Below are 21,351 nucleotides of genomic sequence, written 5' to 3' on the forward strand. Positions count from 1 at the left end.
TTCAAAGTATGAATAAGTTTTAATAGAAATTCTTTTTCATTAAAGTTGTAAATATTATCAGATTTAATATTATATTATATGATTTTTATCTACAACTGTTAAATTAAATGAAATTAAATTAGTAAAATAATCATGATAAAGATAAAAAGATAATAAAAGTAATAAATTAAATACAAGATTAAAGTAATGCTTAAAATATATTAAATTATCAGCATTCTTATATTTTTAATTAATATTTTACAGATAAATCAATCTGATTACATTCTTATAATATTAATAGAACTATGACACTTAGTTAACTTTCACAAATAATTTTAGAATCTCAATAATAAAATTATGAAGAATTTAAAGTATATAAGAGAAACTGTGATCTGTTAATTAATTAATATGAAAAAGAAGTCATTCTTCTTGCAAATTTGAATGATTTTAACAGTGAGTAGATTGCTTTCTTTCTTGACATTTAAAGGTTATTATAGTGCTGTGATAATGTATGAGCTGATTCCATATTTTTTGCAGTTGTAGTGTAATTAGTAGTCAATTGCACATTCAAATCATCAATTACTGCTTGTATAGCTGATTCATGATCCATATTGTGAGTGTTTGAACATGGAGATTGAGGTAAGATTTGTGCGAGCGTTAGGCGTAAACGAGTGTTAGGTGGTTGATTATGTTAACCTCTGGTTATGAGAGCTTAGCAGAGATGTGTGCTCACTATCAGACAGTTATAGAGACAGACGGTGGCTATACAAGATATTATTATTATTATTATTATTATTATTAATTCCATGATGATGAGAACATGTCTTCAAACACAAGAATGCTATATATAATATACCCCATAATGATGGTTAGTATGCCATTAAAAATATTAGGCGGGCCCTAGCGAAAATAAAGGGGTTTACCAGTGTACCAACATAGTTCATTATCATTAGTCATGCATACTGATAAAAATAGACACAGGGGTTGTGTGTGTCAAGCCAAGCCACGGCTCCCTTTGCCGAGATATTATATCAATTCTCACAATTAAAGCCATGCGCCCCTACTGCAGATGCAGAAGAAGAAGACGAAGGTGAAGCAGAAGAGGCAGATTATTCCACGAACTTCCCCCGCCCAATATTCTCCTATCGAAGAAGACAACCATCACCGCCATTACCGACAGTACCTGCCGCCGTCACCGACCTATTCTCATTTTCACCTATTGTAGGCCCCGAGGCGTGGTCATTTGGGTCTGCAACGATGTACGGCATGGTGAGGTCGAAATTGGGTTTGGAGTTCGTGTCGCTGCCAGCATTATGACGGGGAGGCAATGACACTCGTTGATGGTGTGTTGTCGGCTGTGGAAGTGCATGAGTGGTGATGGTGGTAGGCATATATGCGGCCATTGGTTCGGTAGGGCTGTCTAGCATTGAAGACGCGGCAGATGTTGATGGGGAATGCGCAAGGGACGGCACCTGCGTGGTGCTTTGGCCGCTCGTTGTCGAGATGCTGGTAGAGCTGCGGTAGGCTATCGGGACGGGACGCGGATGGGTGGTGCCATTGTCGGCATTATTATTAGTAGTAGTATTCATAGCAGTCGTAGAGTTGTTGATGTTGTGATGAGTAGCGTTGTCGTCTGTAGTTTTGCAGTTGATGTTACTGCAGCTGCTTGTGACGCTGCTGGGAGGGTTTGTCGTTTGAAATAAGGACAGATAGCGGAATGCTTCTGTGGATGTCAGGGCATTGGTGGCCTGGTGGTTTATCTTTGGCTGCCATTTGGGGAGGTCCAGTCCTGAAGGGGGGTCTTCAAGGTCTTTCACGGGAATTTGGAGTGGAGAATTTGAGCATGATGCTGCCTGCGTGGGAGCTATTGGAGCAACAATGGCTTTGGGCGTGAACGGCGGGGATGCTGGCGGAGATCTTTTCGAGGAAGTCATATTGCGAGTTGTGAGGTGGGAGAGGTCTAGAGGTTTTGATGAATCTTTTCGACGGCAGCTGTAGCTATGAGGTTAGAGTCTGAGATGAAATGATATAGATGAAATGAGAGAGAGACGAAGGCGGCCTTTTCTGTCGAGGCACTTCAGGTCAGTAGGTGCTTGCTTATGCTTGTCTGTAAATACCTTTCACTACAGTAGAGAATTGAATCGCTTGGAATCATAATCTGTCTCTCACACGTGGGACTTGAGTCATTGTTAGCAAATTAACAAGACCGATTTAGTAAATAAGAGGAAGGAAAGGACGAGAAATGTATGGGCATATTTGCTTATAAACAGCTGGACCAGAGGAATATATAACCGGAACATACCAGAATTGAAGAAAAACCGTTGCCATGAAGGGATCTTGCTCGTCTTCCAGCACAACTCCTTGCTTAGCCGCGGCTGGCCTGGCGTTTAGCCGAAGAGCCCTTGGCGCCGAGGGGGCTGAAGTAGTAGTAGAAGTAGTGGTAGTAGTCCTGGTGACAAATTGTCGGGCAATTCGCTGGCCTTTTAGAGAAATAACAGTCTTCTTGACATTGTTGTATCCTGAGCAGACAAGCGGGTGTTTATGAGGAGAGGGGTGCAGAGGACAGAGCGAGGGGTTAGCGCATGGCTGATACAAGGCAGCGGGACGACGGCGTGGTGGATGTGGAGGGGGCATGAGGGCGGTGAGACTCCACTCGATTAGTGACTTCGACGGCGGCCGCTAGATTAGCCCTGTTGAAGATGTATTTGTGTCGTGAGATAATATACTACTCCGTATATGTGGATGTGTTGATTGGATGTAGAACTGTCGTCTTCAGGGGGTTGCTGCTGTTTGTTGTTGTTGTTTGGATATACAGTCCAGTGGTAGTTAAATATCAGACCAGAAAACCAAGACAGTCCTCCGTCCTCCGCAGTAGTTATATATGCTTTTCCTTTAAGTGCCCGCCGGGTCCTCTTACTTCTCGTCTTAACTTTTTGTTCTTCTTCTCTCTGCCTAATCTTGCTGGCCAAGGGCTCCTGCCGGGGTCCCCACAGCTTATCAAAGACGTGACAATTAGTGATGAAGGACATAAATATGTCTCTTTTTCTTTTTTTCGATCCTCGCCTTTCCCTCTCAGTTTTCGACGTCTTGTCTTTTATCTCTCCGCTCCCTGCGTGCAGCGAAATATATCCTTCACTGCTGATTCTATGTAACTTCACCAGCCAAACACTCATACAAACATGTACAGTCCAACGTATATACAACTTCTCCCATCTAACATAATCGGCCCGCTGGTATCCGAAGCCAAAACCACGGCCAGGAACAGGAACCGGATGTAATTGGCCAATCGGGCTTGTTGGCCGGGGTTCAGGCCGCCCTTCACCAACACTCACCAACAACGTGCTCGGTTAGGTTGGTTGCGAACAGCGGCCCAAGCGGGGAGCAGATCGCTTGCGGGGCCCGTAAGTTATATATCGTATGGATGTACTCCGTATTCCCGTCCGGGACCTAAACTTAAGGAATCAGTCCGGTTTGGTCTGGAAACCTGAAAGCTTCTCATCCGGTGGGGACATGGCGCCATAGCGCTTGATATCATGAGATATCATGATATGGCATGATCGAGGTGCTCACTGATGAATTACTTGTTCTTAGGGATGTCGCAATCAGAGGAGAGAAATTTGCAAATCTTTCGTTCTTGTTTCGCGCGTCCCTTCGTAAGTTTGTTTCTCGGATCTTGAGACTTGCGCTCGGCTGCATGGCGAATGATATGCGCTTCTGATAGACCCAAGAGTATGCATATAGATATATATATATACACTACGCAGAAACAAGGTTTGTCAAGGAAAGAAAACCCTCCTTTCTTTCTTCTCTTCTTTGTTCACGACACGATGATGATGATGATAGGAAGTCAAGTTCCAAAAACAAACGGTTCAGGAAGTGTATTGTATAGAAACAGCGCGCAATCCTCCCGTGCCGCCCTTCAACCCACATAGAGCGTAGTAGACATCAGACGGCACATTTTAGCGATGAGAGTATATATATATCCATCCACCTGTGTATGCCCTTATTAGGACAAACTACTCAAACTCTCCTGGAATATTTCGAGAAGAGAGGGGAAAAAAAGCCAGCCAAACTCGCCTCGCCCTCCGCCGGGTTCCGCAATTAAAACCTATTTAGAATAGCCTTCCGCTGTCAGATGAATGTTTTCCGTTTAAAGTTATTCGTGACGGCCGTTATTCTAGTTTCGAAATCTTCTTCTTACGAGTCAATATGGGCAGTAAGTTAAATTTGGCAAACAAAGGGATTTGATTCGGTGTAGGGACTTTTCCCTTTGGTATGTCGTTCACTTGCATCTTTTTTTTTTTTTTTTTTTTTTTTTTTTTTTTTTTTCACTTGCAAAATAATCACTTTAAAACTATTTTCTTCTGCTTTTGTGCTTGTATATGTAAAAGTGGTGTCGATTCACAGGGGAATATTGGAAGAGAACGGGATATCATTCAAAAGAAAAAAGAAAAAAAAAAATCTGTCTCCTCCTCGCCGTCTTTTTGAACCAATCAAAAGTTCGTGGTGGCAATTAGACACCAATTAAATGACACTAATTGTGATTCGCCCCCAGACGAGACGAGGAGGCATCAAACCACGAAAGCAAGAAGCAGTTGATATTTATTCCCCTCTCAGCTTACACCCCCTCCGCTCCACTCCCACTCCTACTCCCGCCTGCACTCCCCAAACTCCCCACACTGCCCCTTCCACCCCCACCACTACCGCCCCCGCCGTCTCCCACCGAAACCGCTGTCGGCGGTGGTGGAGCATTCGGCGCCAAGAACCTCTCCGGAACCCCTCTAGCGCCCACCCCGATAGGCCCTACAAAACATCCCAGCAACCCACTCCACGCATACCGATTTGCCAGCGTCTGGCGGATCTCGCGGTACGCGACGGCATTGGCGTAGGGGAGTTTTGTTTCTGGGTCGCGGTAGCGGGCTAGGCGGGAGGTTATGGGGCAGAGTTCTTGAGGGATTTCTATTTTTGGGTTAACATTTGTTTACAATTTGGCAATTTGATTATATTTATTTTACTTTGTTCATGTTGGATAAAGGAGGGGGGAAGAGCGGGGGAGAAGAACGGCTTACTTTGTAGCCTTTGGGGCTTGCGCGAGTTGAAGAATATGTTAAATTCTTCGCGTTCTTGTGGGGTTTTGTTTTCGAAATTTTCGAGGATTAGTAGGTTGCGGGATGAGTGTTCGATTGTTGGTGGTGGGGTAGGTATGGATGGTTGTGGTTGTTCTGGCTGTGGTTCTGGCTGCTGTTGTTCTGGTTGTGGCTGTTCTGGTGGTGGTTTTTCTAGTTGAGGTTCCTGTTGGGGAGTGAGCGGAGGTTGTGTGGGCGGTGATATTGATGTTGATTTTGACTGTGTCTGCTGGGCCTGGGGATTTTTATTATTCTCATCGACGTGTATGGCTACAGCTGGTGATTCGGGCTTTTTATCCCGTGGCTGCTGTGATAACGACGGTGATGGTGGGGCGGCCGCTGGGCTTCCTTCAGATCCAGTTTTCTGGACTTCTATGTCCGGGAACGACTTTTGGGACTGTTGATGCTCTGTTTTCGCTGACAGCAGTATGGGTTCCGATCCCTCCGGCGATGGTTCACAAGACTCTGGGGTCGTTTTAGTCGATATTCCTGTTTCTTCAAGTGGTGTTGCTTGAGAGTGTTTTGCCTGTGAAGGATGTTCAGGTACCGTAGTAGATGTTGATGGGGTAGGTTCTTGAGCTGCACACGGTATAGATGCTGGTGTTGATGCTGGTTGTGCCGGCATAGATGATGGTGCCTGGTTAGACGTTGCAGGGGCATGGGGTACATCATCCTTCATAGAAGCGTAGATATGAATCCCGTCCAAGAAGCTCCCTGGAGCTTGTGGCGGGTCAAAAATGACACCCTGCGGTTGGGCATCCTTCATCGTTTCCTGCGTTTGTCCCTCTACTACCGTCTTCCCAGCCTGATTATCAGGACTTTTATCGTGACCTGGTGGAATAGTTTTCTTTTTCTCATCTGCCCCTTCCGCAACTCTCTCCGTCTTCATGGACTTCGCCCTCTTTGGCGAATCATCCCTATCCTTGGCCCCTTTCCTCTTCCTCTCGACGTCCGGCGCTTGCTTAACTTCCTTCGCCCCCACCTGTGCCAGTTTCCCATTAATCCACTTCGCAAGCCCGCTCCACCAAGTCGTAACGGCCCCTGACAGCCTGCGATTCTGCAACGCGGCCAATTTCGCCTTTTGCTCCTCACTCCGCTTTCTTTCCATCTCCTCCCAACGATTAAGACTCTTGCTATTCAGCCGCTCCGTCTTTGCCGCCTCCGCCAACCGCTCTTCCTGTGTCATCACCTTTGGCTTCAACTTCTGCTTGCGCCTCGCCGCCTCCTCCATCGTCGCTATCAATCTCACCCGCTTCTCCTCACTATCCTTCAACCGCGCGTGAGTAAGCTCCTTATTCTGCATCGTCTGCCGTCTGGATGAGGATCGTGTCGGGCCATCCTCCGGCGTCGGCAGCCACGATATCCGCTCTGATTTCTTCTTCGGGCGCGGTGTAGGCGTTGTTGGACCAGTTATCGACTCCGTAGCGGCGGTCGGGCCAATTTTCACTCTCTTCCGCGACGCTGGAAACTTCATCATACTGTCATGCTCCTTCCGCTTCCTTGCCAGCCGCTCTGCCCTAGCCTGTCTTTCGAGTTCCCTTTCGCCTTCCAACTCATCCCCCGGCTCGTTAGGGCCCCGGTCATCTTCGTCATCAGATGAAGAATCGAGCTGCATGTCATCGGCTTCATCTTCGACACCTTCACCTTGTTCATCCTCCCCCGAGGCTCCTTCTTCCTCACCACTCGTGAATTCCTCATCATCTTCATCTTCCGCGAAAAGGAGGGCGAGTTCGTCGTCGGCTTCTGCGTCGAGGAGAGCACCCATGTTTCTGCCCGCAGTGCTTCGGCGGGCTCGTCCCTCCACAAGAGTCTCGATAGGCTCATCATCAGAGCTAGTGCTAGTGCCCGTCATTGGTGAGTCGTCTGTAGCCATGGTTGTGTTTGGAGGCGAGTGTGTATCGTAGGTAGTCAAGTCCGTTCGATGGATCGCGGCACGTTTTAATGGGAGGTGCAGGGCGTCTAGAGATATAACGACAGTGGAATATAACTTCCTATGAAAGAATGCTATGCCCAGGCACTTTTACGATCGGGGCGATGACATGCTAGGAGAGAGAGGAGACTCCGAGCTGATGGTGACACTTCGAGCAGCGACGTGTGAGTTGAGGAATACTCTACTAGGCCATTCCTACTGCGCCAATAGCTATCTAGGAGCTACCGCTAAGAATGAGGTGTTTTCTCTTTCGGCCAAGCAGCCAACAAACGTGTAGCGGGCATGCGAAGTGTTGCAGCTTTCTTGCCGCGACTTTGCAATGAAAGGTTTGCTTAGGTAAACAATTTCCCAAGAGTGGCTCGTGGCGCTCATACACGCCACCTTAACTTAAAGTTTGCGCCACAGAAGGTCGATCCTGTGAAAAGAAGAACGAAACGGGGTTGTTGGTTACAGGACGGCTGTTCCTTTTGGCCGCGAGGGAAACAAACAGATCTCTAAAAATAACTAATCTGTAGGTATCTACATGTACAGTACATCCACAGGGGACATTTACCTCGAGGCATGGCAATTGCATGGAAATATGCACCGAAAAACACAGTATGGGGCAGCATATGTATTCTTGTATCTTGCGCACGCTCAGGAATATCAATCAAAGTTGGCATATTTCTCCACAAGTCTTCTTCCCACGAATCCCACAAAACACATAAATGGTCGCCGCTTTTCCAAGGCATACTATGTGTTTTGACTCGCTGAAAAATGGCATGTTTCAAAAATACACTCGACGATCTGTGATTTGCAACCCGTATCTCCGCCACGGGCCAACAAAATCGACAACTCTATGTACGGATTATGCTTGCTACAAGATTTTGGACTGCTGAGTTTTGTAAGCGGTAAATAATAACGGGTATTCTGGACCATACCTAGGTGCATGTAGGATTCCTCATTCTCGCGGTGAGCTGACAGGGGTTGGTGGGAGAACGAATTTAATTTCCCTTCTTCCCTTGTAGGCGCTGCTTACTTTAGCCTACTTCGAAGGACTGCTATAGTCTTGAGCAGAAAACATGTTTCATGCACCAAAAAGCTGTGTGATTATTGGATGATGCTGTCCTCTTTCACGCATGCGAATGGATGCAACCTTTTTGTGGTCCTTTTTGTTTCACAGCAGAGACACCGGTTTTTTTTTTCGTTTTGGCTGTTCATTTTAAGTGATTTAGGGTCCGCGAATCTATGGCCAGCGCATATACATATGCTAATTGATGGAGGAGGCATGGCTCGGAATTATAGATTTTCGTCCAATTGTTGATACTGCGCTTGTGTGTTCCGAACTGCGGAGTTCCCTTCTATAGGGTTGGGCGATCTGGTAAACACCTGGCTAATGCACATGTTTAAAACTTGGATTGATGGCTGCAGGGACGTCAAGGCCGGGAATATCAAATGTGATGCACGCTGTCCTTTGGTCGAAAAAAAGTCATAGTAGCTGAGAGTAGAGAAAGTGGAACGACCCACGGGATGTTGGTTCGTTCTCGGGGGTGGAGTGGTGTATTTAAGTCATTGTTTTCTCTAGTCGAGCTAGGCACGAGGGCACAAAGACACTTGGACGTAGTTAGCTATTATAGACAGCAAACTGCCGTAAATGGGAATCAATGGGGCAAAGGACAAGAGAATTGTGGTTTTATGTCCAGCCTAAAGAGTACATGTAATTATGTACAGGTCTGATATCAAACCAAGGTCAGTCCTCTGCTAAACCGCGCTAAACCGCTTGTGGCCAGTTCAAACAGCTGCACCCAAGCCTCATCCTCCGTCGCCCGCATCCACTTTCACTTCCCTCTCTCTCCATCGCCGTCCTTCATCTTCAACTTCATCTTCAGCTTCGTCTCTTCTTCATCGCTTCTCTCCCCGCCTCTGGCGCCCCTTCGTCACCCTCCGCTGTCACCTATCCCATCTCTTCAGCCTACTCCTCATATCAACGCCTCCTCTTCTTTTCCATTCCCTTTTGTCTCCCTTCTTAGTAATTGGGCCCTCCCAAGTTAGCCCATTTCTTTGACCTCCACCACCACCCCTGACTGGTTCTTCTCTTCTTCGTCTCACATCTTCCACGCCTAGTTAAAATACTTGTTTTGCTCCCCCGAGCGAGCCTCACTCTATTTGTCCCTGAGACCACCACCCCCCTTTTAGAGTTCCTTCACGCCCAGTGTCTCGACGACATCTTTATCTCCTCTTTTTCACCAACTCCTGGTCTTTCTCGATAGATTTTTAATAAACTGGATATGTTTCTGTGAAGATTTCTCCGCCATTTCTCCGCCCTTACTCTACTTTTATTACACTACACGGCTACGAATCTTCCTTACTTAAAACGAAATCTGTATAATTACGACCTCATTGCACAGACCTCCGTTAGTGCTCTTCCCGTTCGACTTGTTGAAAACGACGATTCGATATCGACTCGTTCGTTCCTTCAACTTAACATCTTCGATTCAGTTCATTTATTCCTCACAATTCTCTATAACACCTTGAAAGGCCATTTGCCAATATACCTGCGACTCGCCCTTCCGACACAACACAACCTTAGCTTATTTCCGCCGCAGTTTGAATTGCTCGTCATCAAGTGCTGGAGGTTTATAATCGAGATATTTACATCCTCTTCAATACCAGCTTTAATAGACACTTGGATCGAAGGATCCGTTTCGGATTTCAACGAGATCTGCAGGCCTAATATATTGTCTATGATCTTCTCCACCCTTCGAGATCCTCCCGTTTCTATTCTATCCAACCCTTGGCAGCCCTATTCTTCTCAGAGAGAAGTTATAGATTTTGAAAGTAACCTTCTATCCTGGCATAAGACATCTTAATCTATAATGACTCCTTCATCGAGGCCTGATGGCCACCTCAACCTCAACTATCTTCCTGTTTCACAACCAATGTCCGGTACTTCAACGGGAAGCTCGTCGCCAAATGAACAACCGGGTTCAAGTTCTATGAAGTCTTCCTTTGGAGGTTCAAATGGGTTAAACAGCACTGGAGGAGCTCTTGGAAGCGCCAGAATGGGGGCTGGTTCCCCTTCTCATGATCTTGGCGCTCGTTTGTTCTCCAAGAGGTAAGGCTCTATCTAATTTTATGTTAGTGCTTATCAGAGCTCTCGCTGACATTGGTCCTATTTCACCCTTCGTTTAATAATAGAGCTCGAGAGATTCAGGCTCAAGAAGGTCTTGCTCCAAATATCTGGGGACCTCCAACCAGTGGCAACTCGACGCCTCTTCGCGAGAACATACCGGAATCCCCAAGCCAGGATGAATTCCCGGACTTGGCGCCTGCGCCCGAGAGCAGCCTCACTAGCCCTGCCCGTCGAACGAGAGCGGGGACAGTTCCTTCCCGTTTCTCTCCAGTTGGCACACTGAACGGTGTTGGCCCTCAGTCGTTCACCTCAAAAACATCCAGACCCACGCCTTCAACAAGCCCGTTCCGCCCTCATGCCGTGGCAGGGATAGACTCCTCTAGCAGACCGCCTGCCCCTGGAAGCGGAAGCAATACAGCCTTGCTTTCACGCCTTCGTGCCGGGTCCATGCCACAACGTACAAGTGTGCTTGATGGTTCGAATCCGTTTGGGCCTTCTTTATTTTCCACCAACTGGTCGTCAGGTAGGGAGAGAGCAACTACTTTAACGAGCATCAGATCATCCGAGGGGCCCACGTCACCAGCGCAGTCGTCGTTTTCAAGAGATGGGCTCGCGGATGCGGACGTTAAGACCTTGGACTACCTTGGGCTTGCTGAAACTCCACAGCAAGCCCGAGTACAACTTGTCCGCCCATCCGTCGACCAGCTCATGCAACAACAACAACAGCAACAACAGCAGCAGCAGCAACAAACATCATCCTTACCTCCCCTTCTTGCTGACCTAGTAATGATAAATAAAAATTCCAATCGGTTCCGCTCCTACTCTGTAAATGCCAAGGAGAAATACGCCGAAGACGACGAGGATCAATATGAACTTCCGTATCCGGGTGTTCCATCGGGGTCGATAACACCTTCAGCCGCTGCAACTGCTGCCCAGTTAGCTGCGACCCAGGCACAGATTCATCAACACAACTTAGCCGTGCAAGCATTTGCCAACCATGCATCTGTGAGCCGCCCACGCCCACGTGCCCGTACTGCCGGCGTTTTGGATACTCCTCCTCAGCGCTCATCGATCCGCAACTACCTTGCGACTCCGTCTAGACTTGATAACAGCCTTAGCATTGCAGACTTACGTATTTCGGAGACTGCCGAATATGACGATCTCCCAGAAGCAGTTCAGGTGTTGCAACTGGGCGGAATGCAAAGCTTGCGACAAGGCCAGGAAATGGTGGATGAAACTAATCTAGACGGTCCTACCAGAGCATTGTGGATTGGTAGCATTCCAGTCTCAACAACAGTGACTTCTCTGGACGCTATCTTCAATGTGTATGGCAAAATCGAGTCGACAAGGGTTCTGACCCACAAGAACTGCGGATTCGTTAATTTCGAACGTGTAGAAAGTGCTATTCAAGCCAATTCCCTTCTGAATGGCAAAGAAATATTTCCAGGTGCTGGACCCGTCCGGATCGGCTATGCGAAGGTGCCAGGGACATCTGGTACGGGTACTCCCGGCCAAAATGGTGACCACCAATCGCCCACTCCTGACCCAACTTCCAGCGGCTTAGGTCGGGGTGGAACTAATTCAGGTGGACAAGATGGGACTTCCGGAACGGACCAAGCAAACGGACCTGCTCCCAACACACCAACTATTCCACAGTTGGTTGAATTGCAACCAGAAATGACCCAAATCGTTGCCGAATTTGATGCATCCGAAGAAGAATGTCAAAATATTACAGCGAGCATTCAGCGAGCTGTGGTTTTCAAGTCATTTGTCGATGAAATTCCTCCGATTCCAGAACCAAGTCAAACTCGGGTCCATGACGCCCCTAGACTCCGGGATATTCGAAAGCGGATTGACAATGGGACTCTTGCAGTGAATGAAATCGAGGAGACAGCAATCGGGATGCTTCCTGAGATTGCTGAATTGTCTTCCGATTATCTTGGCAACACGGTTGTCCAGAAGCTGTTCGAATATTGCTCAGAACCCACCAAAGAAAAGATGTTGGCTGAAATCGCTCCTCACCTTGCTGAAATTGGTGTACACAAGAATGGAACCTGGGCTGCACAGAAGATTATCGACGTTGCCAAGGACTCGACGCAGAAACAGATGATTGTAGAAAGTCTTCGTCCATACACTGTGCCGCTGTTTTTAGATCAATATGGCAACTACGTGCTGCAATGTTGTTTGCGCTTTGGTCCTCCTTATACCGACTTTATTTTCGAATCTATGCTCAGTCGGATGTGGGAGATCGCCCAAGGCAGATTTGGTGCCCGCGCTATGCGGGCTTGTTTGGAGAGTCACCATGCAACGAAGGACCAACAGCGAATGCTAGCCGCAGCTATCGCCCTACATAGCGTCCAGTTGGCGACAAATGCAAACGGTGCTCTCTTACTTACTTGGTTCCTCGATACATGCACGTTTCCACGTCGACGAACTGTTCTCGCCCCGCGCCTTGTTCCCCATCTTGTCCATCTTTGCACTCACAAAGTTGCGTATTTGACGGTACTCAAGGTTATTAACCAGAGGAACGAACCCGAAGCTCGCGAAACAGTACTAAAAGCTCTGTTCTACAGTTCTGGAGATGAAACTTTGGAGAAAATCCTCAGCGACCAGACATCTGGCGCGACATTAATATTTAAAGTTCTTACAACACCCTTCTTTGACGAGAGCATGCGCGGCGAAGTCGTCAAGACTGTCGCAAAAGTACTAACGAAATTGAAGACTACACCAAGCCAAGGCTATAAACGACTTATGGACGAGGTTGGACTGTCCTCCCGGGGCGGAGGAAACTCTCGGGATAATCATCATTCCAGGGACAACCAAAACGCCCAAAATCCTAATAATGAAAAGAATCAACACCGACCCTTATCATCTAGACAAACGAGCGCCAACAGTTACAATTCTCAGTCGCAACCAGAGAGACAATACAGTGGACAGTTTGCAACAGGACTACAGCCTCAGCAGTCCTTTGATTCCCCAACTACAATGGCACGATCTATTTCATCGGAGCAGACTCTTCCTCCTTATGACATTTACGGGATGGGTGGAGTGAATGGTGTCAACGGACTCGTGAATTTGTCTTCTATGAGCAACAATCACCCGTTTCCCCAGGAATCAGTCCTCCCCATCAATCAGCAACAGCTCCAATACCACGCATTCCTCGCCTCGCAACCCCGTGGTATGTCTCCTGGTGGATTTTATGCCCCTCAGATGGCAGGGGCGAGCTTCAATGGCTTCCCGTCTGCTCCAGCTGCTCTGGACAGCTTTCGAACCATGCAGTCGCACTCGTCGCCCCTCCCCGGGCCTCCTCCGCAGATAAGCGCAAGTCCAATGCTTCATCAGCCCCCATTTGCTCCTCCTCCGTTCAACCAGGCTGTGAATAATGCTCAGATGTATCCATCCTACCCCCAACAGTTCTACCAATCCCAAGCCGCCCAGGTTCCACCGCCTGGCGGACGCCGTGGACGTGTAAGTGGCCTTCCGTCGCCGTTCGACCCGAATGCGCACCATGCATTTCTCTCTCCCTCTTTTCCTCTCCCGAATTATGGATTATACTGACTTGATTTTTTTGCTCTAATAGAGATGAAGCAAAAGAGATTGTGCAAAAAGGAAGAATGAAGAATATGTCGGGATTCTGTTTTGGAGGAGTTCTTAGTTCATCTCCCCTTTTCCCTTATCTTCCCCTGCTCTTCCTCCCAACCTTTTTTTTTTTTTTTTTTTTTTTTTGCATCTGTAAAATTTTTCTGGTACCAGAGATCACCCTCTTTCCCTTGAGATATATGAGATGGCTTGCAAAAGAAAAACGAAAAAAAAGCTATGAGATCTCTCGCCAACCCTTCCCTTCAATGCTGGATCGTTGAGGGCTGTAAGATGACGACTCGGGTCTGCAGGGTGAAACTGTTTTTTTCCTTTCAGTTGGTCCCCCTACAGTTGCCATTTGCGCATCCTCGTCTCCCCTAAAAAGATATTTGTATGGTGTTACTGTGCTTGTATTCTCTTTATTTTTCTTTCAAAGCATCCTTTCCTGTTTTTTTTCTTTCTTTTTGTATTCCTTTTACTTTTTCGCTCTTCTCTTCTTAAATATATTATTATCTTACCTTCTTCTTCCCTGTTTTTGATTCTTAAAACCCAACTCACAAATTACCAAATCCTCAGAAGAATACCTTTTTTTCTCAGAAGTTTCTCTTATTGAAAAGATACGACTGTTTCCTTGTCAAATTACATCAGCAACGTTTCTTTCCCTTTTTCCTGTTTGTTATGGGCTCAAAACTTACTCGTGTACTGTCTCTGCCATTATATCGCGTTCTACTTATTTTTCCCATGCTCTGTGTGTGTGTGTGTGTGTGCATGTATGTATGTGTGTAGAAGGAGGAGAGAGAGAGGATGTTGTTTACTTCTATCTATTTTTATGTATCTGCTTATATATTTATTACTTTATTTAACTTTGTTTTGCATATTTTCCTTGTCCTCTCTTGAGACAAAGTTATCTTCTCTACATGTCAGATCTGTGTTAACAACAAACAACTGATCTTTGTTTCAAAAGGTACTTCTTTTTTCTTTTTCCTTGTACCTTTTCTCTCTCTTTTTTTATCTTCGGGGCCGCTTAACTTTCTTCTTATTACGTTTCTAATACATACTGATTCTACATTTCTATGTTTTCACCTCTTTTATTCCTTTCTAGGCTCAGATTAAACAATATCCAGTGGGTATGTAAGAGCAGGTTAGTGGCATCATCTGTGTGTGTGTGTGTGTGTGTGTGTGTGTGTGTTCATGAGGATTTTCAGACAGGCATGCCTAGCACTAACCTGTATGATATGTATGAAACACAATACGGCAGATAAAAGAGCTTATCAGTTTTAAGTACTTTTGCGTGTTTGTAGTGCTCTTCTGTATGTAGCTTGCTCTTTTATTGCTTGCCTCTTATAACGAATTTCAGGTCTCTTTTTGAATGGAAAAATTCCAGTTCTTTTTCTCTCTCAACTCATAATTATCTTCTCAGTTTTTTCTTCAATATTCTCTTTTTTGCCTCAACTTCATTGGCTTTGTTTAACAGTTTCATAGGTTAGAGTTACTTCCTTTCATTTTTCAATTTAATTTTAACCTTTTTGATTGCTCAATTTGCTGTATTTGTAACAACACTTCTCCCTTTCTCACCACCTCAATAGTATATGTATGTGAACAATCAAAAACTAAGGAGTTGAAAATCACAACGAAGACATTAAGAGTCGTGTTTTTACTAAAAAGGGCATATGAGGTGAAAGGTATTTCTAAAAGAATTTGATATTTTGCGTATTCTTGTCGAGGTCTATACTCCGTACCTTGCTCGGTCCGAGTGTTGGGTGGATGGAGGATGCTATTGTTTGTCTTGCCTGACATGAAGTTTTATCTCTTCATTTCAAGTTTTGTTACATATAGATATTGGGTATGTGTATTTATTATATACACCCCCCCGGGCTCTCTCCTCCCTACCTAGTATTACTATTACTATTATCATTATCATTATCATTCCATTTCTCTCACCAGGGCACCATCCTAGCATTATAGTCCCAACCATGCAAGCCCCCTCTATCTACTACCCCTTGTGAATCCCGGTCGATATTGACAGCGGTTCCAATCCCTCTGAGTAACACATCTGTTAGATTCTAATGAAGCAAGGGGCCAACATAAAGTAACTCACTCACTCACTCACTCAAAGATTATTTGCAGGAGCGTAGTCAACCTTATATTTGGACCAGCTATGCAACCGACCAAGCAAAGAGGAGAACATAATCGCTTTGCTGGCCGTGGTGAAATGTAGCGTTAGCGTGCGGCATGTCTACATATTTTGGATAGAAGTAGTTAGCTTTGTTCAATAGATTGCCTATGGCTAAGGATATGGGTAGTAGAAAAACAGAAAAAGGATGGGAATGGGAATGGTATGGGTATTCTTACATCCCCGGCCTCCCAAACATCTACAATCCTCTCGAGCCCTGGATCAATACACTGTCCGACTAACGCGCGAAGTGAACCTATATCAACATCCATATCGACGTCTCTAATACTGATGATTCGCGTAGCGTCTCCCTCTCGGGTAGAAGTAGTAGCTTCGAAACTTGTCGAAGAAGGCTGTCTAGATCTGGGACTGTCCCCCCTTGCTCCTGCCGGGTTCTTACTGTGCATATTCTCGTCGTGCTGCGGAGAATAAAACTTCCGCTGCTGGTAGTCTTGCGGAATGGTATGAGATGTACCAATTCTCGGCGATCCACTAACGCTGAGCTGATTTTGTTGCGGTAGCATCAGCTCCTCTTGTTGTTGTTGATGATGATGATGATGACGACGAGAATGATGATATTGTGCTGGATTCGATCTATATCTGTGACGCGACAGATTCTCCCCATCCTTAACAGCCCATTTGCTCGTGTCCAAACCGCCGGCACCGGATGCCTTGCCGACTTTCTCAAAGGTGTCCACTAGAAGCTGGCATAGGTTGACGTTTGTATCCTGGTCGAGGAGAGGTTGCTGGGACGAGGGCGCCACAGTGATGGTTGATTCTCTCATGTCTCGCTCTCTGGCTTGCTCACTTGGTGCTGATGGAGCTTTGTACGGATTTTGGTTCTCCATTTTTGTGAGATCTTCTCGGTGAGATTTTGCGGTGTTGGGGGGTGAGTACGTTGAGAAGAGTTGATTGAGAATGGAAATGGTTTGGCGGGTGGATAATACGGGGGAATCGGTTGCGGGGGAGGAAAACGTGGAAATGGAGGGAACTGCCTTCCGCTGCAGATAAACGTGTCGCAAAAGTATAGATATATATATGTAAGATATCATGTAGCAATCCAGAATATCGCTGGCCTTTAGCAGAACGTCCCTTTTCCCCTTCGGACAAGGAATGTTTGGTACCCAGCCAGCTACGCTGGCAGATGAACCTTGATGTCTACTATAGCTCTGGAGCTCACGCCTGCCGCAAAACAGAATCCATGCATAAGGGACTTAAGAGAAAACCTTGATCATGGCTTGGCATTGGGAGAAAGAGTATAAATGTATATGTGTATAATAGGGCATAGCTGGCTGTGGTATAAAGTTAAGGCCAGAGCTTGTTTCCACTTGCCATTGTTCGTAAAGCAAAAAGGGAGCCTTTTTCTGACAGCATAGAGGACAAAAATCCAAAGTGCACAATTGCTCATTAAAAAGGAGGGTATATCATGGACAAATCTAATTACCTATATCTCCAAGAACGGGATGCGGGGCTGGTATCATTGAAAAAATATAGGAATGGAAGGGAAAAGAGAAATAACGCCTAATGGTATATGCCAGACGCCATATGCCAGATGCGAGATGCTAGTGGCAATAGCATCTCTCCAATTATCATCAGAGCCCAGGAACAGGGAGGGAAACAACAACAACTTATAAAGCTTGAGTGGTGGTATAGAGTACGGATTGAGAAAACAAAACGAAAATGAGAAGGGTATGAAGAAAAAAAAAAAAAGGGGGGGGGGGAATGGTAGCCGTTAATAAATTCAATACCCGGCAGGAACAGGGAGCGATTCCCAGTTCTTCTGCCCCTTCTCAGGATTAGCCACCATGACTTGCAGTCCACGGCGACCACAGAAGCCTCCAGTCCCGGCCTTGCGCTTAACCATTTCGTAGGAGCCCCCGTTCGCACCCTTGGGAACCCAGACTTTTTCCTCCACGTCTGTTCCCGCTACTTCGGCCCGACGAGGGTTGAACCTAGGCATACCAGCAATTGTGTTTACTATAGCATGTACCAGGGAATAAAGCCTTTCAAATCTTCGAGTGACGCCAAGCCATGCCAAAGTTTGCGTGTCGTATGCAACTCGAACGTACGGATTCATGTATATGCCTGTGTCGACGATGAGTTCGTCCTTGGATTCATATGGTGGTTTTTGGATATCTGCGTGGATCAGGCAACATTCGGAGGCGTCCCAGTAGAGGTCTGGCTCTGCGCGGAATCTCGCCGGTAACGAGGTGCTGGGGGTTGGAGATGTTGGAGCCACTTCGTCGTCATCCCTCTGCCTCCGCGCTTGATGCTGCCCAGCTGGTTCGGATTTCCCCTGCTGGAAAAACTTCGCATCAAATGCAACCATCCCTCCCCAGCAACTCCTCACTCGGACCGCGTCCTTTTGATCGAGCACATCATGCCGGCTCTCAGCTTTCCCTGCGCTGGAAAACCACGGGTAGAAAGGAACGCCCATCGAGAAACCTTCCAGATCCCTCGTGGCGAAGGTATCATAAAATTTAAAAGGGTTAATGAAATCAACAGCGCAGGCCGCACGGTATTGTGGTGTGCCTCTTTCGTCCATATTTGTAGAGAAGAGCAATTGCAGTGCGTCAATGGGATCAAAAACAACATCGTTAAGGTATAGTAGCTTATCGAACCGATCGCTGGCTGGGTCATCCAGGGGCCGGAGTGCTCGGTTTCGAGCCTCTGCTAGATAAGCTATCCGTTTGATGCGCTCCGAGCCATCTGCAAGGGTGACATGGGGTACCGCATCTATATCCATGCGCTCCTCATACCCAATTGATCGCTTGCATTGGACTTTCGCTTCAAATTCCTTGAGCGCGGCTTCACCCTCCGGACCGCTGTTGCTTTCATATATGCTTAAAAATACATTATCATTCCCTAATAACCTTATAAGCTCAAGGACATTTTCTCCCCATCTACCACGTGCAAGCTCGCCATCTCTATCATATAAACTAGCCGCAATGAACACCTTTTCGTTTCGAGAGTTCCCTTTACCTGGATCTTTTGAGTTTAACACCGTATGGCGGAGGATATTATAATGGGCGGGAGGATGGCTATAAGACGGGCGGATGATAGAGGTAAGGAATGCGAGAGTGAGAATTATTCCAGAGGATGCCAAGCAAACGAAACACAGACGGCGAAGCGTAAGGCGACGACGAAATGCGGAATGTTTGTTTTTCTTCCAGGCAGTCTGTCCTAATCGACGGCCTCGAGGGGGATGCCGCCGTCCGACAAAGGGGAGGAGGGAGAGTAGGCGGGATATTAGAGGAGGGCGCGTGTTTCGGTAGCTACGGCTGGTAGTAGGATGGTGTGATTCGAAATCGGCAGCATCGAGATCGAAGCTATCTCGGGAATCAAAAGACGAACGGCTGTGGAGTTCATATTCATCTGGATGAAGAGGCCGGGAAGACATTGCTGGACGCGAAAATGGCGCTTGGGGTAAGGTCTGAAATAATGCGGGCTCCGGCCAGCGCGGGAGGATGAGGTGCGATAAGTTAAATAACTCAAGCTTTAGTTAACTAACTAGTTTGCCAAGGAACATTCTTAAATATTTAACGAAGACAGACCGACCAGCGTACTCCGTACTGTGTATAACAAGTAACCCGCCCAAGATTCAACAGTTCTCTTTCTTCTATTCTATGTCGTTGAAACCAGTGGATAATTTGCGAATGAGGCGGAATTCTCCGTTGACATCTTCATTAAAACTCCATTTTCTCATCCTGGCCCCCTGCCGTACTCCTGATTTCGTATTTCGTATGTCGAGTCGGTCCCCTCTTATCCAATTACTTACTGAGTCAACTGTTCATGCCAAAATTTTCGCTGAACATTACAAATGCATAAACTACCTTCTCGGCTAAATGTCTCAGGAATGGCCACCGTGATAAGTCTAAAACAAAAAAAACTTGGGGGTTCGCAGGATCCAGTTAGCTCAAACTGTTCGTCGTAGAGCTCGAATAGCACCCCACATGAATGCATGATCTACCCAGCTCTGCCCAGACATGCAACATATATATGCAAAGGGAGTGAAGTTAGTCGATATATAAAAAGCTAGCCATCCCCCAAACATTTCCAGTTATCACCAAATATACTGCGCTGGAGGTTACATGAATATTTGAAGTACTTTGTTTCCACGCTCGCCCGAAGCCCCTTCTTAAATACTCAACCAAACCGTTTATCATCGTTTCCTGCCCCGCCCGCTCTATACAACCACAGCCCACTCACTAAAAAGCAAAAGCATGTCCGATTTCAAATTCACAAACTCAACCCAACCCCTCCCCTCCGCTGCAGACCTGAAAGGCGAGTTCGTCGTCATCGCCAACCCCTCCACCGACATCTGGGCCAAACCCCCCTCCACCCACCGCTTCAACGGACCCATCCTCCACAAGACAAGCCCCCTATCTTCCTTCCAAAGAGCCAGCGTACACATCTATGGCGAATGGATCACTCTCTACGACCAGGGTGGCTTAATCCTCGTCATGAATGGTGCCAGTGGCTCTCGGCAATGGATCAAGGCTGGCATCGAGTATGTCGACGGTAAAGCGTATATCAGTGTCGTGGGGAAGGATCAGTGGGCGGACTGGAGTTTGATGCCGCTGCCGGCGTCTGGGAATGAGGAGGCGGGTGCTGGCGCGAGGATTGAGATGGTTAGGGAGAAGGATGTGTCTTTGTGGATTTATTTGGTAGAGGGCGGGGAGAGGAGGCGGATTCGGCAGGTTAATTGGGCGTTTGTGGATGAGGGGATCAAGGAGTGTTGGGTTGGGGTGTATGCGGCGAGGCCGGCGAAGGTAGGGGGGGAACTTGCGGTTGCTTTTAAGGAGCTGGAGATTGAGCTTTCGGGTTGAATTTCTTTTTTTGATGTGGATGGGCTTTTCTGCTATATAGGGATAGGGGAAATGGGGCTTTATTAGATATCTGTTTTTTTTATATTTTTTTTATCGTGGTTTACGATGTGATATATGGCGGAATGGGACAAGGTTATATATAGTTTAACCTGTACTCCATATGATATCCCATATCCCCCTACACCGGGGACCGCGTTGCAACCTACTTCTTGAGGTGGAGGCTTTATTGGCAACACAGTTCACGGCACCCAGTTCATTGTGACATATGTACTGGTAGGTCTGAAAGGAGAGCAAGTACGCTCACCAAATTCGTGCCTTGTAGTAGAAGTCTCGGATATAGCAATTCCTCGGGCACAACGAATAATCGACTCAGGCTGAATATTACCCTGTTACTGAGGGGTTAGAACTGATAGTGATTATCAGCAGCTCAATGCTTCTGAAGTAGGCTGATTGACTATATATATCAGTTGTCTTAGAGAGCGAGCTCTGATTTCTTATATCTAACATCATTAGAGGCGCGCAAGGTCAATACAATAACCACCTCCACGGCCTAATAATAAATTGTTACGTCATCGGGCACAAAGGTCTCGGGAACGGACGTTAAGGGATAATAATGACATATG

At 46.7% G+C, this 21,351-nt stretch overlaps 6 protein-coding genes across 10 annotated transcripts; 2 read left to right on the forward strand and 4 right to left on the reverse strand.

The window, feature by feature from the left end:
• Positions 1–753: 753 nt before the first annotated feature.
• BDBG_08027 (uncharacterized protein) lies at positions 754–3,799 on the reverse strand. Its single transcript, XM_002621358.2, has 3 exons — positions 2,282–3,799; positions 2,097–2,156; positions 754–1,971 (listed from the first exon to the last, which is right to left on the reverse strand). Exons 1-3 carry the CDS (start codon positions 2,611–2,613, stop codon positions 1,122–1,124), a joined length of 1,242 nt encoding a protein of 413 aa, XP_002621404.1. The 5' UTR covers positions 2,614–3,799; the 3' UTR covers positions 754–1,121.
• A 20-nt stretch (positions 3,800–3,819) lies between these two features.
• Positions 3,820–8,705, reverse strand: BDBG_08028 (signal transducer). Of its 4 annotated transcripts, none has more exons than XM_031723368.1 (4): positions 8,542–8,705; positions 5,049–8,392; positions 4,181–4,938; positions 3,820–4,087 (listed from the first exon to the last, which is right to left on the reverse strand). In XM_031723368.1, the coding sequence occupies exons 2-3, from the start codon at positions 6,976–6,978 to the stop codon at positions 4,598–4,600; spliced, it is 2,271 nt and encodes a 756-aa protein (XP_031580514.1). In that variant the 5' UTR covers positions 6,979–8,392; positions 8,542–8,705; the 3' UTR covers positions 3,820–4,087; positions 4,181–4,597. The 4 variants fall into 4 exon arrangements, with proteins under 4 accessions (XP_031580514.1, XP_031580513.1, XP_002621405.1 ...); XM_031723367.1 differs by having other exon boundaries at positions 5,049–7,909; positions 8,054–8,705; XM_002621359.2 differs by having other exon boundaries at positions 5,049–7,891; positions 7,956–8,705.
• Positions 8,103–15,377, forward strand: BDBG_08030. 2 transcript variants are annotated; one of them, XM_031723369.1, is made up of 3 exons: positions 8,103–10,129; positions 10,213–13,615; positions 13,728–15,377. In XM_031723369.1, the coding sequence occupies exons 1-3, from the start codon at positions 9,891–9,893 to the stop codon at positions 13,731–13,733; spliced, it is 3,648 nt and encodes a 1,215-aa protein (XP_031580515.1). In that variant the 5' UTR covers positions 8,103–9,890; the 3' UTR covers positions 13,734–15,377. The 2 variants fall into 2 exon arrangements, with proteins under 2 accessions (XP_031580515.1, XP_002621407.1); XM_002621361.2 differs by having other exon boundaries at positions 8,145–10,129; positions 10,213–15,171.
• Positions 15,378–15,441: 64 nt separating this feature from the next.
• Positions 15,442–17,634, reverse strand: BDBG_08031 (uncharacterized protein). Its single transcript, XM_002621362.2, has 2 exons — positions 16,079–17,634; positions 15,442–15,962 (listed from the first exon to the last, which is right to left on the reverse strand). The coding sequence occupies exons 1-2, from the start codon at positions 16,949–16,951 to the stop codon at positions 15,837–15,839; spliced, it is 999 nt and encodes a 332-aa protein (XP_002621408.2). The 5' UTR covers positions 16,952–17,634; the 3' UTR covers positions 15,442–15,836.
• A 6-nt stretch (positions 17,635–17,640) lies between these two features.
• On the reverse strand, positions 17,641–19,299 carry BDBG_08032 (uncharacterized protein; the record flags this gene model as incomplete). Its single annotated transcript, XM_002621363.1, has 1 exon — positions 17,641–19,299. The coding sequence occupies one exon, from the start codon at positions 19,297–19,299 to the stop codon at positions 17,641–17,643; it is 1,659 nt and encodes a 552-aa protein (XP_002621409.1).
• A 167-nt stretch (positions 19,300–19,466) lies between these two features.
• BDBG_08033 (uncharacterized protein) lies at positions 19,467–21,321 on the forward strand. The gene has a single exon (XM_031723370.1). The coding sequence runs from the start codon at positions 20,123–20,125 to the stop codon at positions 20,726–20,728; it is 606 nt and encodes a 201-aa protein (XP_031580516.1). The 5' UTR covers positions 19,467–20,122; the 3' UTR covers positions 20,729–21,321.
• Positions 21,322–21,351: the final 30 nt, after the last annotated feature.

This window comes from Blastomyces gilchristii (assembly GCF_000003855.2).
Source record: "Blastomyces gilchristii SLH14081 genomic scaffold supercont1.22, whole genome shotgun sequence".
NCBI classification, from domain to species: domain Eukaryota; kingdom Fungi; phylum Ascomycota; class Eurotiomycetes; order Onygenales; family Ajellomycetaceae; genus Blastomyces; species Blastomyces gilchristii.